Source organism: Hypomesus nipponensis, chromosome 15 (genome assembly GCF_054491055.1).
Source record: "Hypomesus nipponensis isolate SF chromosome 15, ASM5449105v1, whole genome shotgun sequence".
Taxonomy (NCBI): Eukaryota; Metazoa; Chordata; class Actinopteri; order Osmeriformes; family Osmeridae; genus Hypomesus; species Hypomesus nipponensis.
In genome coordinates, this window is record NC_140375.1 from 11788991 (window position 1) to 11809939 (window position 20949).

Below are 20949 nucleotides of genomic sequence, written 5' to 3' on the forward strand. Positions count from 1 at the left end.
ATTGAGCTCTAATATGAGCCCTAATGTCTACTCATCCTCAGCTTGAATTTGGGCTTGGTGGATACCTGATATTCATTCAAGAAAAAGTGTTTAGGCATAATGCATGAATGATTTTTTTTATTTTTTTTATCAATATATGTTTTGTTACACTTGATTTAGCTGAACAGTTTTGGAACCTTTGACGTATACTGACTACTTGTTTGATGCCAACTCAATGCACATTTTTTAATTTTACTTTCTGTATTCACTCTTTCGCATGACATTTAGTTCTGTCTCTGTGAGCTTCCTTCCCATTTCTTCTTGGTATTAGTTTCTTATTTCTATAAAACATTGATTCTAAGGGGGCTTATACTCTCTCGTGGGCCCTCCGCAGCACTAACGAGCTTAATCCAACTTGTTAAAGACAAACAAGGCATCTCTCTGGAGCGCCAACTCTGACACAGTACGTGCTGTACACCCACCCTAAACCCACCACAGTTCCCTCCCTATATTAATTAGATGGGCTCCATAATTAATCTGTTTCAATGTCTTCTGAAGTGATCTCCTTTTCTCTGCCTCAGCTACCATCGTTGCTCATTCGCTCACGTGTTTTCAGGACAGTAATCTACTTAACTGACAGTACGGTCTTCTCATCTCACCTATATAGCATCAAGAGATAAGGCTTATTTCTGATAGTTTTCCTTTGATTATATGAGAGTCCTAAGTTTTAATACCCTTTCTAAAAGAGCAGATTCACTGTCTATTTCTTCTCTCCAGTTCCGCCACTCTCTCTCTCTCTCTCTCTCTCTCTCTCTCTCTCTCTCTCTCTCTCTCTCTCTCCGAGAGTAAACCAATTTACATTCTTGTTTTGCTCTTCAGAACGGTGCCAGTTTCCATGACAACATAGCCTTCACTTTTTCGTTCTCTCTCTCTCGCTGTCTCTCTCCGTCTCTCTCTCTCTCTCTACTGTTGGATCTCTCATTCCCCACTGTTTCCTACTTCTGTTCTCTTGACCTTCCTCCTATGTCTCATTTTCTTTCTCTTCATGTCTCATTGCTCCATCCTTCCATCTTCCGGCTCTCATTTCCTCACCTAATTCATCTCACTCCTATGTTTGGCACTCACATTGCTGCAGAATGGAGACCAAGAATATAACAAAATTAGTAATATAGTCAATCCAAAGCAGATTCCTGTACATTGGAGAGTTGGATTGAACTGAAATGTACAATTTCTGTGTATTGTTTGCCATATGTTGTGCCAAAGATGAAAAGATGTACAAGGTATAACGTGCTGCTAACATAAATACAGACAAAAGCTGATCACTGTCCTCTCTCTGTGATGTTTTAGATGCAGTCTTTTTTCTCTTGCACCTTTCTCACCAATCTCCTGCTCACAAAGTTTTTCTTTTCCATCCCCAAGTATTCTCATTCACATGAACTCACCTCCCCCTGCTCTCTCCTCGGGACTTGGCACTGGTAAGTGTAACACTACACTAGATATGTGAGATAAAAGGAATGGGATTGGTTAGATGATGGATCTTCTCTTTCGGAGCAAAATGGGCTTTTCTCCAACTAACGAAGTCATTGTCTTTCATTTACATGTGACTAATCTCCTTTTACTCTGTTGTACCCAGTTACATCGTGTGTGTATAGTAATGTGTATTTCAACAAATCTAGATTAAATACATTGTGAATTATCAAGAGCTCTGCGTAACCATTGATAAAGGCAAATGCCCTTTGCTTGACGATATTGGTGTCTTTTTATCAAGATTTGTGAGCAAGATCTTTATTCTTCATAGACCAAGCGTTTTGCTAGGTGGTCATGTATACACATTATGAAAATATTTATATCACACTGCTTTCTTACAGTAATGGTTTTGACGGTTTACTATAGGGAGCCTATGGTGGGCCTTATAGAGCCACTCCACAAGAGGGAGTCCTCATCTGACAAATCTGTGAGAACGCTATCTTCAACCTAACTAACCCCAATGAAAAACCGGACTCTGTCAACTAGTTGTTCAGATCCCAAGTGAATATTCATAGGTCAATACGTTTTTTCAAAGCTAAATTAGGATAATAATAATAATAAAAATACAGAAAATTACGTTATAAAATACATGTTTTGATTACTCGTGAGTTTTGTTGACATTGTATGGTTTGCCATCATGTTTCTGGATTTCACTCTAAATAGTAAATTCTGCTGAATGTCTTGACGACCATTAGTGTGCGCGCGCATTTGTTTGTGTGTGTGTGTGTGTGTTTGTGTGTGTTACTAGTGGCAGCCTTGGATAATCATCAGCACAATGATACACGGATGCCTCTGTGGCCACATCAGTTATTGTCAGTGACTGGTAGTGTGCTATAGACTCGCGCCGTTAAATGCAACGTCCTCCTGCCCTTCCACATCTTAAAACGTAGAGTCATGAACCACAGTCTGCTCGAGGACGCGTCCTCAGGTTTGAGCGCTCAAAACGACGTTTTGTTGATTATCGTTCATCCGACCACCGTGAAATTGCACCAGCTCCTTGGTCGCTAAAATCGGGAAGATCTTGCGCAGTGGTAGGGAGCAAGCGGTGGCGGACACTTCGGGGTATGTCGGCTGGCCGTCACTCTGACATCGGCCTCCTCATATTCTAAGCAAATGGGGTAGGTAGAGAACAACTCCTCTTCCACAATGTCAATGGCTGCGTGTCAGTAGCTTTAAGCGTTCATAATATTTAGTTGACTTACTTGTCTATTCTTTGTCGTTGCCATCATTAGGTAGACTTGCTAGCTACATGTAAACTAAGTTCCAATCCAGTAGGTTCCCGTGCAGATGTGTGGTTAGCTAGCGCCTTAGAGAAACGTCAGTTGGGTAGCTAGCTAGTGCTAATTGCTAGCTAGCTAGTGTGCTAGCTGTTAGCGAGACGCCACTCAATCACAATGTTTTAGCAGTGTGGCTGAGGTGATTAGGGCCCTTTCTGTGTGATGGCCGTTTCCTAGCGAACCCGTTTCGCCAAAACAATAGGCACATTTTAGAACTGCATTTCGACCTGGTCAGGTAATTTAATGTAGCTAAGTTAGTTGCTAGCAGGCTAGTTTGCGAGATAGCATGTCTGGCTACATTTCAACCAGGTATGTTGGGACTGGCTCGTGACAAGGTAGCCGAGAGCTCGCCATGCCATTAGGCACGTGATGGATCCTTTGGCCAACTTCATACTTTTTATTCCAACGTTAATAACGCGCCTTGCTGTTCACATGTCATTCAGTGGTTGTTTGTGGGACAGCGAGCATGTGTTTTCCTGCATTCATTTTTCCCTGTTAAAGGACTGTGTCATACGACCCAAAACACAGAATATATATATATATATATATATATATATATATATATATATATATATATATATATATATATATATATATATATATATATATATATATATATATATATATATATATATGCCAGTTGAGAACATTACAACCCATGCCATAAAACTAGACCTATTGAAACTTGGTCACTAGTGGCCAAGGAAACGGGTTGTGTTATGGTGACTTGATTCAAGTATAGATGTGTCCACATTCATGTTGATTTGGCATTTAAAATGTTTTAGTGTCTACTGCTCATGGTTTTGACTACCACCACTTTACCATTTGAAACCAAATATGTGGTTCAATATTGTGTGATAAGCTGCACTTTGACCCACTGGTAAGACAGCATAATTTTCCATCAGTCAGCTGTGTGTGTGTGTGTGTGTGTGTGTGTGTGTGTGTGTGTGTGTGTGAGATATCCTACCGAGCTATATATAGTGCAGAACAGAGTTCGAAACTTGATCCGGATTGTCTTTTTAGAGCTGCCTACAGCCCACTGTGTGTTAGCGCTGAATAGCCTACAAACTCAACACCTCAGACCTTATTGTTTTCTACTTAAGTTTTTTAGATCGTCTGTCACTCTTGGATTCAGTTTGGCCATTGATGCTTCCACAACCAATAGAACAGAACTGCTTGTGCAACAACCTAGGCTATTCCTTTACCAGTTTTGTATTGAAACTGTACCTGATGCATTCCCCTTTCTGTTCCAGTAAGCTTCTGTACATGCTGAGGGATATTGTGAGCATAGGCATCTTGCCATCTTAAGTGTAACCCTACAGTTTTTCGGAGGTTACTTTTATTTGGTGCTCTCTGTGCCTCAAGTACAGTTGTAGTTCGAAGGCTACTGGTTGTATGATCAGTAATTGGGCTTATACAGGGGTATTACTGGATGCTCCCACCAGTATTAGTAGTATGCAGTTCTGAAATTCAAGTAGTTTAAACGTGAAACAAAGCTCTGAACGTCAACAGATGACAGGTCATCACAATTGGATGCTCAGACTGAAACTTAATTTGAATAAATAACCCAAGCACATTTGACTATCAATGACGGACACTACATGCCCATCCGAAGAGACAACTCCAGTGCAGATTTGGTGTGCTGCTGACACTGTTTCTTATCTGGTTAGGTGATCTGAGAGCATTGGGGTGAGTTACAAGCAGCATTGCTTAGCTGAGCTATGAAAGAATAATGTGATATCGAGAAGGTTTCCACCAAGCAGAGTACACAAGGCATCAGAGCAGAGACACTCGAGTAAGTGTAAACGGTAGGCCCATGGTTTATAGGAAATTGCATACAGCATGGTTTACTGACACGCACGAACACATCCAATGTCCAAGAATGTACAGTCCTTCTGCCTCAACGTTTATTTTCTGTCCCCAACTTCGCACTGCCATGTCTCCATCCTCATTTTTCTGGGTACGAATAGCCCCTCTGTTTAGTTCCGCTCACACACAGAATGGCTTTTATCCATCAGTACTCCCCCCACCCCACCCCCACACACACACTCCTTCTGTGTCAAACTGTCTCCCTTCTGTCTGTACTGCGGCTGTATTTTGGGCTTTTTCCTTGCTCTAGTTGGCTCCTTTCCCAGAATGTGTTGGAAAAGATACAACCCTTGACCCTCCGTGCAAACCGAGCCCTGCGCTTTCCCGTCCCCGCATGTAGGGGAAGCCTGAGAGTGGATGACTGCAGTTTTTTACGCTTCATTTTCAGTCTGTCAGACCCTCTTCGGCTCTCTCTTTCTCCGTGGGGTCACCTGAAGACTCCCGGCAAGTACAAGAGATTCCGCTTGTGAGCGTAGCCTCGATGCCTATTCTCTATATCTTTCTCGGAAATACAAACCATCAAGCAGACTGCGTTCCACCACTCACGGCACCTTTATGTTGGTATGTTACTAATGTGTCTCCAGTGCAGTGTTCATTATGGGATCCCTCCCTCAAACCTGTGACTACAGGCTGTTTGTCTTTGCTTACACAACCCCTTTCTATCAATTTCTCTCTTGGATCTGCAACCTCTTTATGCTCTGTAACATCAGATGCCGAATTCCTCTGTTCCCACATCTTTTTTTTTTTGTGTGTCGGTTTCAATTGAGCATACCCTCAACAAGTGTGGTAGATCATATCAAACGTGTTTTTTATCTCAGGTCTCATTCTGACATTAGTCATTTCTGTGTCCTCTCATCTCCTACCGCTTAGCCTATATTTACTCAGACCCATGTCATGTTTTGTTGCCACAGCAACCTGCTTCAACGCCCCCATTGGGTTGATTTCTTGGCTGTCACCTGTGTACTTTCCCACAATGCATTGCATCCCTCCCCCCGTTGAGTGCTCATGGCAGACGGCTGGAGATAATTCTCGGAGAACTTCTTCAATATGGAGCACACACAGAGTTGAGTACACATTCTTTCTGTGCCAACACACCGGTTGCAGGAAACCAGGGGTCAGGCAGCGTCTTCATAGTGAGTGAGAAATAAAGAGACCAGCCCTTCATTTTGTCCAGCATCCAGAGGGAGAGGGAGAGGGAGAGGGAGAGGGAGAGATCATGGTTTGTACATAGGAGTGCTGACCTGCAGTAACCCAGCTCACAGGCCGTCGCACTCCCACGACAACAAGCTGCTGGAAAACAAACCGCATGTTATAAGGGAAGAACAAGAGTGTGATTGAGAAAGGTAGGGGGGTTGGCGTTGAGAAAAGAATTTGAAGGAGCAGGGCTGTGCCTGTGTCGTAGCATAGTGAACCAGATTGATCACTGTTAAATTGTGCATGCATGGACATTGGTCAAATTAAAACACATGGTTCAACCTCATTTAGTATTGGTCTAACTGTCTTTTTATATCTTAACAAAACATGCTGAACATGCGGTTTAGAATCCGGGTGTAGTTGTAACCACTTCAGCCCAATAACAGTAGAGTGAATGTTGAGTGAATGGGTGAATGAAGCACACTGTAGAGCGAGGAGATCAAGTCTTCCGTTCTCAGGTGTCAGGTTGAGTAACAAGCTGCTGCGTTTCCTACGGTGACAGTCACGTTCGTTATCAGGACACTGAGAAGGTTTTTTTTTTGTTGCTATGGTGTTGGTGGAACGTTGACTCACATTGGGGTTAACAACCAAAACAGGAGGTGACAATGAGGTCACCTGTATTACCTCCTTGGTTTACTCATAGCCTAATGACGGGAAGGGAATAACCTAGCTACGTGTTGAATGTATTGTAGGACAACTGTATTCTACTCTGCAAGCTAGCTTTTTCTAGCTGCAATCAAATCCAGAACTTGTTCTTGACCGCACCGCACCAAATTATTGTGGGATACCCTAGGGTCCTACATATTGAAGGGACCCTGAAAGCTGGAATAGTGCTATTTTTAGGGGTGGGTCTAGGATGTATTATTGTGTCACAACTCACAATGTCTCCCCTGTTTTTCAGTGTCACCTGAATGGAAAGTTCAAAGTGTCAACTGTCAGGTGATGCTCTGAAGTGCATTCCTACAGACCTTTGATCAAAATGGCTTGTGTGCAAAAGTTCAGTAATTTACATTTTCATTGCACTTTTTAAGGAATACTAACCTGCCCTACTTACTTGTGACCCACCCTTGACTCAAATACGAGTTGAGTGGAACTTGGGAGAAAGTAGATCAGACAAGGTGCAACATGTTTTGCTCCATCATACTTCGAGAGCCATCTTTCAGAGAGAGAGAATACTTTAAAAATAGTGCTCCAACAAGGAAACCGCCTCGATTGTGCTGCGAGTTAGAGGAAAGTTCAGGGGAACCTCCCACAAGGTTACATATCAGCGCAGCCTGCCTTACTGAAGATCTTGTTTTGGAAACAAACAGGCAGGATTGAGCCGGCCAGGGCCTTGTCTAGCCCGGGCCCAGTGGACACACACTGGTCCTGCATGTTCATCTCACCCCTAACCCCATGAGTCCACATTACAGGTGGCGCCATGCTCAAATGCAGTTTGTTAAGCCCGCCAATGTCATCAAGTCCCAACTGTGCATCTCTGTGTTTGTGTGTGCGCTACTGCGTCATAAATGTTCTGCTCCCATTCATCACAATTAAAACCCTCTGGCCTCAGTGTTCACCCGTCCCAGGCCACAAAGCAGCTCTATGGCCCCCGTGTCTTCCCTGCTGGCCTGGGCCTTGCCTTTTCCTCCCTCTCCTCCTGCTGCCTGGCTTCCCAGGGGACTGCTGGCCTATAAATACCCCCCTTGCTCTCTAAAAATACTGAGCACTACTGTGTGATCCACTGTGGGACTAAACAGGGGCTCTCTCCCCCCCCCCTCTCCCTCTCTCTCTCTCTGTCTCTCTCTGTCTCTCTCTCTCTCTGTCTCTCTCTGTCCCTCTCTCTTTACACACAGAGACATACAGACACATATACACCGTTCCCATGTTCTGATCTGTCTATATCCTGCTGTTGCCCCAGGGAGCAACATAGAAAGCAGACACCCAGGTTTGCTCAGTACTGGACATGTTCAAAGACGGCAGATCAGCTTTTCCCACAGCAAGGAGAAATGCCTGAGCAAATTCAACCGAGCCATTAGTTAAAGAGGCAACGCAATTATTTTAATCCTAGCAAATAAACCATGTTCAAACTGCTGGGTGAATATTTCTCACCACAATGTTGAGTTATACTGTGATTGGTGTCGTTTTAAAATGTTTAGCTTTCCTAGACTGACTTTCCAGTAGTCCAATTTTCTCCTCCACAACAATGCGCATTTTGTAAGTGGTGCAATTTAGTCAGGAAAACACAAAATTCAACTGGTATTCATCACTTTAAACTGTTGTATTTCAAATATTGATTTATCTTTCTATAGGCTTATAGAATCTTTATGAAAAGTGTAATCTAAGTTTAGGAAATCTCTCTACTTGTATGCATTCTTTGTGAATGTGGTAAACTAAAAAGTTCAAACTCAGTAAATTATTCTCTTTCCTTTCTAATAGGTTGTGTTCCAATTCAATTTTATTCTCAAACCTTCCAAAATGTCAAACATTAAAGGAGAGAACCTTTTCTGAAAGCAGTTACAGAACGAGTTCCCTCCTAATTCCTTGTGTTTGTCGATTCACAATCACAGCCCTGTGTGTATGACACAGTGATTGTAAATGTGGACTCAACTTAAGTGAAATGTTTTTTTGTCTGGTCTCTCGACTGGACTGAAGACGGCTTGGATGTGAATGGTTGGAACACTTCCTGTCAAATTTTCAGCTTCCTGAACTTTTCTACGCAAACTGCCTCAATGTTTGACAGTTCAGTCACAACATTTATTAGGTACCTCTCCAGATTTTGACAAATCTGTATTGCCAAAATGGAGATGAGCGAAAGTGATGTGAACCATGAATTAGTCATTATGGAGGAGTATGATTAACCAATTATCTGAATAGTTAGAGAAATAAGGCCTATCTTTACAGTGATCATTTCTTTCCATGATTTGGCATGGATATATACCCATACTGTGGGTATATATCCATGTTTACAAGTGTGTGTATATATGTCATGTTTACAAGTGACTTGTAAACATATTTCATACCCAGTACATTTCAAACCAAACCAATATTCATTTACAATGAAACATATTGTTCTGAATACTGTACTGTCCTTATTTAGGTGAGTCAGTCAGAAAACTGACGTGATCTTTATTCTGTCCTCTCTTGGTTAATGACTGATGGAGTCTTCAGTCTGTGAACAAAGCGCAGCTCTGTGTTGACGTTGACCGAGCCGATGTTGGTTAATGACTAATTGTGGGTGTGTGTTTACCATTGCTGTTAAGGTGAGTGGTACGAAAGGCTTTGGGAACGAGAATGGACCGCTTGGGCTCTGTGGTTGGAGCTTAAGCCAACAATCGAAAATGGTCCAAAGCAGAAAGGTTGGGAGTTTGTGGTTTTATGCCTTTTTTTTTTCTTTTTTTTCGCCGCGCTTCCTTAACCCATGTACGTCAGGAGGGAACAGTGGTAACTGGTTATTTTGGTTGACCATTGATTGATGCATCCTGATACTGAGAATGTGGACTAAGGTGGCGTGTGTGTGTGTGTACATGTTGTCTACTTCTCATGTAGGCTACTTCTTATCCAACAGGTTTGTAGTGTCCTGTGGTGTCTTGTTGAAACCTGTGTACACAGTGATGAAATAATACAGGATTTTTCTTAGCACGCAAGCCTGTAAGAGTTGGACTGCATGAGAACTCCTATTTGAAATAAAACCCACAGTTTTGTAGAGTCTTTGTACAAACTCACAAGGAGTTTCTTGCCACAGGCAGGCGTTAGAAGGGCATGATCTGGCAGTCATGGACTTGAACCCATAATGGTAATCCTGTCGGGGACTCCAGTGTGTCCTGGGTCCTGGGCCCTGCGTCCCCTCCTTCCACTCTGTTGTGGAGGTGGTAACTAAATCCAGCAGGGTGGGTTCACCATGTCCCTGGCAGGGTCTCTGGGGCCTGGCTAGGCACACCGCCGAGGTGTGGCCCTCCTTGTGTTGGTCGACTCCGCAGGCCTCTCAGGTCACACTCATCCAGGTTCTATCATTCGGGGTTATCATGGTTCATTCTGCAACAACTTGATAACCACGTTGTGATGCATTTGATATCAAGAGCATGCTAAATGAACGGCTATCTGGAATGAGTGGGCCCTGCAGTGTAGCCCCTATTCCTAGTATTGAATGACCTAGGATTGCATGAATGGCCTAAGCTAGTGGACGTGTGTCTTGGCCATTTTGAAAAAGTGAGTGAGGGACACGGGCAAGCGAAAGGTAGGCCAGTGTGAGATAATGTTGTGGAATGTGTGGTGGAGTTTTGTGGTTTGCTAGCTGCTTGGGAGTGGAGATCCAGAGCAGGAGGCCCCTCCCCCTCGCTCAACCTCTCTCCTTTCACTGGCTGGCTCTTAAAGGGACAGTTGCAGTTAGACGACACAGTTCCTCTTTGGCTTCTTCCTCTCACCCACCCCTTCCTCCTTTCACCCCCCCCCCCCCCCAAATCTGTCTTTTTTACTTAAGGAGCAAAGGCTGACCCAGAGGTGGTGAGTATTGTCTGGGTCAGCCAAGACACCCAGACCAGGCTGTGTTCACGTTTTGATATGCTCTCAGAGACTTCCTGACTCTCTCTCCGACTCTCTCTCTCTGCCTCTCTCTCTGCCTCTCCTGACTCTCTCCTGACTCTCTCCTGTCTCCCAGGTCAGTGGGTGTTCAGTGAAGAGTCCTAGAGAGCAGCACAGCAGAATGTCCCAGTGTGTCAGCAAAGTGTTTGGCTGAGGTAAGTGATCTAGGCCCAACCATACTGATGGCCAACATCATCACCATCACCACAAGAGCTGAGGACCACTTGTTTCTAGCTCTGTCACACTGTTTGTCTCTTCAGTAGCAGCTCATTGCTTACCCTGCTCAGCTAATTAATGAAATGTAGCAATCATTCAGACAAATGATTGCAGCTGGGATAAATGAACTGGAACACCTTCTGCATGCCAATTATTTGTATCCGTGTAGCTATGTAGATGACGTCCACCCCCAAATCAAACCTAGCTGCTAAATGTGTTGTAAATCGAATCACCCTATGACCTTTTGACCCATAATAGCTCTTGGCCGGAAGCCCGATTGGGGGGCGTCGGTTTGGAGAAGCTGTTGTCGTTCTCCTCGGTGAGGCTCGTCTCCCTCTCTGTCCTCAGCAGTGTGGGTGAGAAGTGTGAAGCTCCACAGACTGACTGCGTCCGTGCCCCGGCCTGAGACCTTCACCATCAGCAAACCAAATGCACCCCGACAATAAACTGTCCAATCATGGCAAGCAAGCGACCAGCGACGGCCAATCCAAGATCCCAAATGTAACTCAGCAGCAGGGAGCTGCCAGCAACCTGGGGTCCAAGGGCCTGGGGGCGGGAAACCATGGAGTGAAAACCAATCAGATTTCTCCTGGCAACCCGGTGCTGAAGAGCATCAGCCAGTCGGTGAGTGCTGTGGGCGGGATGCTGAAAGCCAAGACCAAACGGGAGAGGAGCGTGTCTATTGACTCTGGTGAGCAGAGAGATGCCATCACCCCAGTCATGGAGCCTGATTCCAAAGGTAGTCACACACGCACACGCACACGCACACACACATACACACACACACACACACATAGAGAGAGAAGCCTGTATGCTTACACAAGGGGCATGTTAGGGCCAGAGAAGCAGCTAGCTGCATTCCATCTCCAGTGTGCGCGGCGACACTTCCTGTAGCTTCCTATCGCTCTCTGATCTTTACCAGAAATACCAAAATGATGTATCTGCACACGCCACCCCCAGCAGGAAGCCAGTGGACCCGGGAGGATGAAGAACGTGTTTTTTTACACTCACTCTGAAAAGCCCTGACCTTTTTGTTTGAGGCGTCAAAAATTCCCCCCCCCCCCCCCCCAACTTGTGTTGGTGTGGGATGTAGCTGCAGTAACGTGAGTGAGGGCGTAGAGCTTCTGGGGTTTTCTGCAGAAGTGAGGGGACGAGCCAGGCAAAGAGGAGAGCAGAGCCCAGGACAGCACTCAGACAAGATATCTGATGCTTCTGCTCATAGTTCCCGCAAAGTTTGTGCCTGTGTATGTGAATTGTCAGAGGCAGCGTGTGTGTGTGTGTGTGAATAGTAAGTTAGGATTGTCTTTGACTGAAGGGTGTAAACTGGACTTTCATTTGCATTTCTGTTTTGGGTATGTGCTGTTCTTATTTGCATGATGCTTTTTATACGGTACGTTCAAAGGCCTGACTGGCAGAGGTAGTGGGCAAATAATGGGGCGGTAATAGGATTTTGTGAAACTGAGTCATCTGGGCTTCCTGTAACAATGCTGCAACCCACTCCAAACGTAAACACACACACAAACAGAACCACACACACACAACCACACACACACACATGGGCACAAGCACCTTGAGTTGCTGAGAGGGATGGGCGTGGTTACTACACAAAGAATAACAGAAGCTGAGAGGCGGGAGAGAATGAAAGATGGGGTGGGTCCTTTGAAGGGAAACCTCCAGCTTCATTCTCTCTCCCCTCTCCCTCGCCCCATCTCACTCTCCGTCTCTCTCTCCTTGTGATCTCATTTCTGTCCAGAGGAGAGAGAGAGAGGGGGGGGGGGCAATGCATTCAAATGAAATGCAAGTCATCCTCCCACTACCTAACCACTCCAACAGCACACCTGGAGAGGGACAATGAAGAAAGTGAATGTAAAAAGGGGGGGGGGGGGGGGTGGAAGATGAGAGCGAAAGAGCGAGATCCGTGAAAGGGAGTGAGCAAGGGCGAGCAAGAGAACGAGTCAACTCTTTACATAAACCAGTGTCTGCTGGGATCAAAGCAGGAGGCAGAAAAGGTCAGGCCTGCAGTTGGCCCCTGCGTTGTAGATGTTGTGTGTAGCGACTAAAGACCTGACCGCCTGCCTCCCTCCACCCTCACAGCGTCTTGTCTTGCTAGCCAAGGTTAAATGATAATAGATTGGCCATACGGTACTTGAAGGATTGCTGCTGAATTGGTGTTGTGCATTGGCATTCGTGACTGCTTTCAACCGACTTCTATTAGTCATATCCTGTCTGTGTGTGTCCTCTTCAGCAGAGGGTGTTATGCGCAGTAAGCGGCGCTGCGTCCTGGAGAAGAAGCAGCCGTACAGCGGGGATGAGTGGTGCTCTGGGCCTGACACGGAGGAGGACGAGGACAAACCGCACCCCGCCATCATCCGTGAGTCCTCCAGGAGCTGAGCAGCATCGGACAGGCGACCGTCTCTGGGCCATCCCGCTTTCATGTCCGTTCCTTTAAATGCAGTCCATCCGGTTGATGGACGGATGGACTGCCGTTTTTAAAGCTCGTTTTGCTTAACAGGCGGGTCAAGTCGACTTGCAATCTATGCTGAGCACTACAGCCACTTGTAGCACCCTCCCTACCATGGCACTCCAATCACTGCTACTTTTGTAAACGGCCGCCCCACTCGTTAAACACTTGTATAAGTGTGGTTTTAGTATGGAATAGATTTACAGTTGAATGCGGTAACGACTACCTGTTGCATTCAGTGAAGGAATCGGATGACGTGATGTCAGCTAGATGGGTCAGGAACCTTGACAGAACCTTTTCCATGTGTGTTGGCTCCCTCTAGTGTTTGCATAAGGGCAGGACATATTGTTTTTCCACCGTTAGTGCCGTCAACACAGAGCTGAGACGTGCGTTGGTGTTGTGTTTTTCTCCCAGGGGAGCGAGGGATGGTCGGACCCATCCAGAGCCTCTCAGGGCCCTCCACAGCCGGGGCCATGTCGGACCCCGGGGGCGCGGCCCTGGGACGGGGTCAGGGGCCAGGCCTGCGCTCAGAGCTGCCCAGACCTTCCCCGCAAGTGGTGTACGTCTTCACTACCAGCCTAGCCAACAGGTGAGGAAGCCCCACCCCTCCTCCCACCACGACCTTTACTCTTGTCACACGGTCCTCCAATACATTGGCTCTACTTCACGCCAGACATGGGCCCCTTTTAGTTTTCTCGGCGTCGAGGTTGTTTTATTATGGTGATTAACGTCATCAGAATATGATTGTCTTGCTCCTTTCTATTCCGTGGGAATAGATGGGTGAGTGTTGGTATGGAAGCCGTGCTGTGTAACCCCCCCTGTGCTCTCCTCTCTCCCTCTTGTTTCACCAGCGCCGCCGAGGCCGTGATGCACGGCCACTCCGACTCCATCCTCCTGTTCCACCAGCAGAACGTCCCCCGCGCCAAGCTGGAGCAGGTTCGACTGCATGACACACCTGCGCATTATATAAAGAGTCAGGAGAGGAGAGTCAGGTGGCTGAGCGGTTAGGGAATCGGGCTAGTAATCAGAAGGTCGCTGGTTAGATTCCCGGCCGTGCCAAATGTGTCCTTGGGCAAGGCACTTCACCCTACTTTCCTCGGGTGGAATGTCCTTAAGTCGCTCTGTGTGTGTGTGTGTGTGTGTTTGTGTGTGTGTTTCACTGTATTTGTTTACCTATTTCAGTCCTTTGTCTTTGTTCCTGTTTTTCACACCCACTTGTGAATAGAACAATGTGATCGCTCAAGCAGCTTGTTTTTGTTTCTTCTCCTGTTGGACGACTCGTCTTCATGGTTCCGTCTTCCTCTCCATCTCGTCTGTCAGGGTCCTCCGTCGGGGAAACTGCCCAGCCTGTCCGAGCAGATGAGCTCCAGCAGTACCCCTCCCATGGGTACCCCCAAGTCTCAAAGTGGGACCCCGAGGCCCGCTTCTGTGGGAGGGGGTGTGGGGGCCCACCTGCAGCCGGCAGGGACCCCATCCTCAACAGGCCACCCGGATGGGGAGGTTTCCCAAACCAGACCTGGCGGAGCCTCCAGCAATAACTCCAGTGCCGTTCCCCATAAGCCCTCCTGCAGCACGGCCACCCCTCCAGGCCCGGCCCCAGAGGGGCCAGCGGGTCTGCCCAACCCCGGGGAAGGCATCTCCCCCTCGGGTAGTCCGTCTGTCCTCTCAGCCCACCTGCAGGGAGACCCAGGACAGAGGGGAGGCCCGGTGAACACGGACGGCCTGTCTAAAGAGCAGCTGGAGCACAGGGAGCGCTCTCTGCAGACCCTGAGGGACATCGAGAGGCTGTTGCTACGAAGTGGGCCCGGAGGAGCCCCTGGAGAACCCGGGGGCCCTAACAACAACGCCAACCTGAACAATAACTCCGAGGGCAGCGGTACTATAGAGGAAGGGGGGGACACTGGTACCAATAATGCTGGCAACTGCAACAGCAGCAATATCCTGCCTTCAGGCATGCCCCCTATGGGTGGGATGAAGAAGTATGAGGAGCCCCTGCAGTCCATCATATCCCAGACCCAGAACCTGGGAGGAGGGCCGCCCATGGATGACTCCCAGATGGGCCCACACCAGGGGATGCCACCTCACCCCCACCACCACCTATCCTCCCCAGGCCTGGACATGGGCCCCTTGCTTGGGCCTGATGGCCTGACCCCGGAGCAGATGGCCTGGAGGAAGCTCCAGGAGGAGTACTACCAGGAGAAGAGGCGCCAGCAGGAGATCCAACCCCACACCCACCCACAGCACTTCAGGATGATGTCTGAGATGGGGATGCAGGGAGGACCCCCTATGATGATGAGGGGACCCCCTCCCCCTTACCATAGCAAGGCCGGAGAGCAACAATGGGGCCCTGGACCTATGATGGGGGGTGGAATGGGGGGTAACGGTCGCATGATAGACATGCACCAAGAAGGGCCCCGGGGCCCCAGATTCCTAGCCCAAATGCAGAGAGGGCCGTCTGGAGGCGGGGGGTTCCCTGGTAGCCCTGGAGGTGTTTTGTCAATGGAGGGTTTGGGCCCTCAGAGGCCCCCCAGACCAGGAATGGTCTGGATAGAGGACATGCCCCCTAATATGGGTGGTGGGGGTCCCTTTCATGGCTGCTATCCTCCTGGTGGGCCGGGTGGAAACCCTCAGCACATGCAGGGGGACCCCGAGCGCCTCCTCACCCGGGAAGAGATGTTTCGCATCATGGAGAAGCGGCAGCTGCAGGGCCTCCACAGGCTGGAGCTGGACCGGCTGGCCAAGCAGCAGCAGCAGCAGCAGCATCAGCAGCATCATCAGCAGGGAGGGCTTGGGCCCAGGCTGATGGACCCAGGGTTTCCCAACCTGGGCATGGGCAGAGGTCCTCCCTCCAGGGGTGAACCCATGGACTTCCCGGGCTCACGGGAGATGGTGGGTTCCCCTGGAGGAGGGGGCGGGCCTCAGATGAGGGACCTTGTCGACTCCCCTCTTGGGAACCAGCTGAATATGAACGTTAATATGAACATGAACTCTCAGATGAGTTCTCAGCAGCAGATGATGCTGGTTCAGAGGCTGCGTGGAGGCTCTTTAGGGGAGATGTTGAGCCATGAGGACATTTCACGAATCAGGGCTTCACAGAATGGGAGGGGAGGGAATAAAGGAATGATCCAAGGACCTGATGGCCCCCTTCAATTCCCCAACCAGGGCTCCTTCTCTGGGGGCCAGGTGGAGGGGGGCTACCTTCAGCAGCCTGGGCCAGAGATGTTTGGGCCTGACCAGCAAGGGCCCAATCAGTTGGGGGGGACATCCCGGCTCAGTCACATGCCAATGGGTGGAGGCCCCAGGGGGGCGGACCTGGGCTCTCGCCATCCCTCTGACCTGTCAATCAACGTCAACCCCATGGTGTCCCCAGCCATGCCCCCTCCCCATCAGCTCAAGTCTCCGTCCCTGAGCCAGGAGCCTTCGCCTCTCCTTCCCTCCCCCTCCGCCCCGGGCCTCAAGTCCCCCTCTCAGATCTCCTCTGGGGGGACTCACCCCCCGCTGCCAGCCGTGTCTGGTGGAGGCACTCCATCGTCCTCCTCCATGAAGTCTCCTCAAGTGATGGGGGGAGGATCCACTCTGGGGCTGCGCTCCCCAGCGGGCTCCCCCAGACAGCTCAAATCCCCGGCCATGCCCGTGGCCTCTCCTGGTTGGACGTCCTCTCCCAAAACGACTCTTCCAAGTCCAGGTGGACCAACCAGTGGAAAGGGTAATGGAGGAAGCAGCTCCACAGAGACAGGTAGGCTTTTGTACGGGAGGGGGGGGTTATGGGCTCTTTGTATGTATTAAACACTAAACAAACCCAATGTTCTGTGTAGTATCGCACAATGCTTACAACGTCTTCCTCAATGAGGACATGTATATGTGACTGGTGTTTGCTCTCAACAGGCCCCTCACTGCCCCCCAGGAGTTCTAACTCCACCCCCATAAGCCAGCCAGGCTCCATGAATCCCAGCATGCCTTTCACTTCTTCTCCAGACAACCCTCCCTCCCAGAATCCTCTGTCCCTGATCATGTCTCAGATGTCCAAGTACGCCATGCCCAGCTCCACCCCTCTTTACCACGACGCCATCAAAACCATCGCCACGTCCGACGACGAGATGCTTCCCGATCGCCCTCTTCTGTCTGGCGTCAACATTGGCGGTATTGTGAACACCTCATTCTCAAAGTGCTGCAGATTTGATTACAACAGTTGAGTGGTTAGATGTTGATCTGCCATCGTGTATACTAGAATAGCTTTACACCTAAAACTGCCCTATTTCCTCCCCCAGGTAACATGGGGAACCACCAGGCTCAGATGATCCTCTCCCAGGGGTCAATGGGGCCACACAGTGGGCCCCAAAGCCCCATGGGTATGGTGCTCCAGCCCCAGCTCGGCCACGACCCCTCTGGACCTATGCTGGGCTCCCCCAACTCCATGGGGATGTCTGGCATGAACCCTGCCATGATGGGTGGAGGACCCCCAGACGGAATGGGGCCCTGCAATATCTCCCCCATGCACCCTCAGAACCAGATGGGCGGCTTCCCTCGCATGCAGCATCCCTCCCATGGACCCATGCACTCCCCCATCGGTGGCATGCCCCCGCAGTTCTCTCAGCCCAACGAAGACATTCTTCCACCACAGCAGCTCCATTTGCTCAGCAAGGGGATGTCCCACCAGCGCCAGCCTCACCCCTCGGACTCCTTCGCACCCATGTCCATGGGGGATGGGCCGGACCTGAGCGAGGTCATCCGGCCAAGCCACACTGGCATCCCGGAGTTCGATCTGTCCCGCATCATTCCTTCCGACAAGCCCAGTAGCACCCTGCAGTACTTCCCGAAGAGCGAGTCCCAGCAAAACCCCCACCAGGGTCCCCCGTCCCAGCAGCCTCCCCCACAGCAGCTCCTCAAACAGCTCTCCTCCGGCCCTCCACACAGCAGTGCACCCTCCTCCAACCCACACATTGCTAATCTCCAGAACATGATGGCAGAGCAACAGCTACCACCCCACCCCTCTCACTGTGGGATGCGCCAGGGCATGGGCATGCCTCAGGGAGGCTCCAGAGGCATGGTGTCGGGCGGGGGCATGGGCCCCATGTGCCCCCCGGGACATATGATGGGTAGGACAGGCATGCAGCAGCAGCTACAGCAGCAGCACCATCAGCAGCAGCCACAGGCCATGATGGCTAACAGCCTTCTACACCACCCCTCCCACCCACATCCAGCTATGATGGCCCCACAACAGCACCCACACAACCTGATGGCCCAGCAAAACCTGATGATGATGCAGGCAAAGCAGAGAGGTATGTCCCTACCAGGAGACCCCTTTGGTCCTCAGGGGCCTCTTATGTCTCCCCAGGGCCCCATGATGGGCCCCCCACACCCACAGTCTGGTATGATGGGCCCCCAGTCACTTAGACAAAGGGGTATGTCCCTGGACAGTCCCATAGGTTATGGCCCTGGAAGTATGGCGAACATGCCTTTCTGATTCAACCCTCTAAAGCTGTAAAAACCTTATTTTCAATAGGTTGTTTTTCCATTATGTTTTCATTCATGTTGTTATTCCTGCAACTGTCAAAAAAATATCGGTAATAGTCTTCCCATTTTGGAGAACGACTGATAAAAAGAATATTAAAGACACCGGCACGCGGTTCAATAACAAATCTGAAGCCATTTTCTAAAATGTCTGTAAAATATGTATATTTCACAGATGCGTGTATTTGTTTTGGCAGAGGTGAGGGGGAGAGTGGAGTGCCTCTTGAATTTCTATTTGTTTTAATATCATGGAATATTCTCTCCGACTACCAAACTGTTGTGCAAAGAAAAATATATATATATATAATATATAGTTGCTGTATATAAGTTGCAATTTGTGATTGTTTGCAATTGTTCTGTATAACTGTTTTAATATAAGTCAAAAAAAGAATAATACTTCAAAGTCTATCCATATAATAGCGTTGGTCTCATTTATTATATATATATTTTTTACTGTTTATTACAACAGTCATGTGCCACAACACTGGTTTGTGAAAAAATCAGAATAAGGTAATAAAGACGGGTTGACACGGTGAACATTTTATTTTATACTTACATTAAGCACAAGCAATATTATGGTCAATATTTGGCAGTTGACTAAACAGGACAGTACTGTGCTTGAACACCTTGGATTTCATTTAACATCACACATCCTAATTGAATTACAGCAGTCAGAAAGCATAGTTCCAAACATGAAGCTTGTACAAGGGATAAGCTGTTATAAAACAATGAAATGTGAAGTCAGACAGGTGGAGCTGAGATGGTATTTTTCAGATGAGCGTGCTATTGATAGTGGTTGTCCCTCCCTCAGAGTTTGATGACCTAGAGGACCGCGGTGCTCTGAGGAGAGGCAGACAAACACGGCCACAGCCCCATCTAACTAGTAACCTGAGAAGGTCACCACGGAAACGCACTCCAACAAAAGCATACAATATGGGGTTGAGACAGCAGTGTGTAAACCCCAGGCACTCTGTCATCACCAGAGCCTGCTCCAGTCGGGCACGGGCCTCACAGCTTTGGTTAGAAAGGGCCCCCAGCTCCACCAGGGTGTCCACCAGCATGGTGATGTTGTAGGGCAGCCAGCAGAGACAGAACACCGCCGTGACCAGTAAGGCCAGGCGAATGGCCCCCTGCTTCTCCAGGCTCCTCTGACTGTGGCACAGGGTAAACACCACAGCTGTGTAGCAGTAACTCATGACAGCCAGTGGGAAGAAAAAACACAAGAAGTGGGTCAGGAAGCGGTTGGTCAGACGCCAGTTGTTGGCGTGGATGCCGTGACTGTGGAAATTGCACGTTTGACCGGTCTGAACCTCAGCCACAGAGAGAAATGCAGCATTCGGGGCAGACAAGATCAGACACATGAGCCACAGGAACAAACAGGTGAGGTGCACGTTTCTGGGACGACGGCTCTGTAGGCTGGGAACCGCGTGAACAATGGCCAAGTAGCGGTCACAACCAATACAGGCCAGAAGCAGACTGCTACACAACATGTTAAGGCGGTTCAACAGACCCACCATTATGCAAAACAATTCCCCAAATACCCAACCCATGACCATCTGAGCCAAAGCAAAGGGTAAAGTAAAGAGGAACAGGAGGTCAGCTACGGCCAGGTGGAGCAGGTAGATCTCAGTGACACGCAGAAGGCCTCTGCGATTCAGGAGCACAGTCAGCATGAGACCATTCCCTGTCAGGCCCAGTAGAAGCATCAAGCTGTATGCCAAGGGCTGAAACACGGTCGAAAACAGCAGCAGACCTGACCCCCTTGAACAGGTGAACTCGACGTCAAACTCGGACATGTCTGATGAGTTGTCATCTCCACTAAACAAATCTTCAAAGAGTGTCTGAAAAAAGAACAAACATGTGCTTTGTGTACGGCGTCTTATGAATCAGACTTTTAGAATAGGAGTACATTACTTAATGAGAAGTATACCATGAAATGTAAATATACAGGAAACCCAACTGGCCAGATTCACTTCCCCTATTACTGGAGGTTGACAACCTCACATCCACCATCTGTGACCATTTACCCAAAGGGATCATGACCTGAACTGAAAATAATCAGTCACTCATACAACATAAAATATGTTTCTAATGGAAATCACTTAATACTAAAACACATTTCAATGGAGAAAGACTGAAAGGGAATATTGAGCATCAGTAAACCTGAGTAGATAGTTGCATCACTATAATAAGTTATACTTATAGATTAGTTTGAACATGTTTTAGCTTTGTAGCAGATAGATATAATCTACTGTTTATGGCAGCATCCTACAGAGCACGAAAGCAACATTTGCTTTTAACTGCACAACAGCCTATCTTTCATTTAGTTGAAATACAAATAATCTCTGTCAAGAT

The 20949-nt window shown here is 48.4% G+C and overlaps 2 protein-coding genes across 4 annotated transcripts; one reads left to right on the forward strand and one right to left on the reverse strand.

Annotated features, from left to right (window-relative positions):
• The first annotated feature begins 2243 nt into the window (after positions 1–2243).
• Positions 2244–19131, forward strand: bcl9l (bcl9 like). Of its 3 annotated transcripts, none has more exons than XM_084673925.1 (9): positions 2244–2624; positions 10483–10561; positions 10971–11361; positions 12871–12993; positions 13498–13672; positions 13935–14019; positions 14404–16819; positions 16969–17223; positions 17352–19131. In XM_084673925.1, the coding sequence occupies exons 3-9, from the start codon at positions 11052–11054 to the stop codon at positions 18545–18547; spliced, it is 4560 nt and encodes a 1519-aa protein (XP_084530051.1). In that variant the 5' UTR covers positions 2244–2624; positions 10483–10561; positions 10971–11051; the 3' UTR covers positions 18548–19131. The 3 variants fall into 3 exon arrangements, with proteins under 3 accessions (XP_084530051.1, XP_084530050.1, XP_084530049.1); XM_084673924.1 differs by having other exon boundaries at positions 10974–11361; positions 12868–12993; XM_084673923.1 differs by having other exon boundaries at positions 2245–2624; positions 12868–12993.
• On the reverse strand, positions 19127–20928 carry cxcr5 (chemokine (C-X-C motif) receptor 5). The gene has a single exon (XM_084673927.1). It carries the CDS (start codon positions 20388–20390, stop codon positions 19365–19367), a length of 1026 nt encoding a protein of 341 aa, XP_084530053.1. The 5' UTR covers positions 20391–20928; the 3' UTR covers positions 19127–19364.
• Between the last annotated feature and the right edge of the window lie 21 nt (positions 20929–20949).

Excerpts from the sequence above, each read along its gene's own strand:
- bcl9l (XM_084673924.1), top strand. The coding sequence starts at position 11,052 with ATGCACCCCGACAATAAACTGTCCAATCATGGCAAGCAAGCGACCAGC. Across the intron at positions 14,020-14,403 it reads CCCGCGCCAAGCTGGAGCAG|GGTCCTCCGTCGGGGAAACT; the intron begins GTTCGACTGCAT and ends CTCGTCTGTCAG. Across the intron at positions 16,820-16,968 it reads AAGCAGCTCCACAGAGACAG|GCCCCTCACTGCCCCCCAGG; the intron begins GTAGGCTTTTGT and ends TGCTCTCAACAG.
- cxcr5 (XM_084673927.1), bottom strand. The coding sequence starts at position 20,390 with ATGTCCGAGTTTGACGTCGAGTTCACCTGTTCAAGGGGGTCAGGTCTG.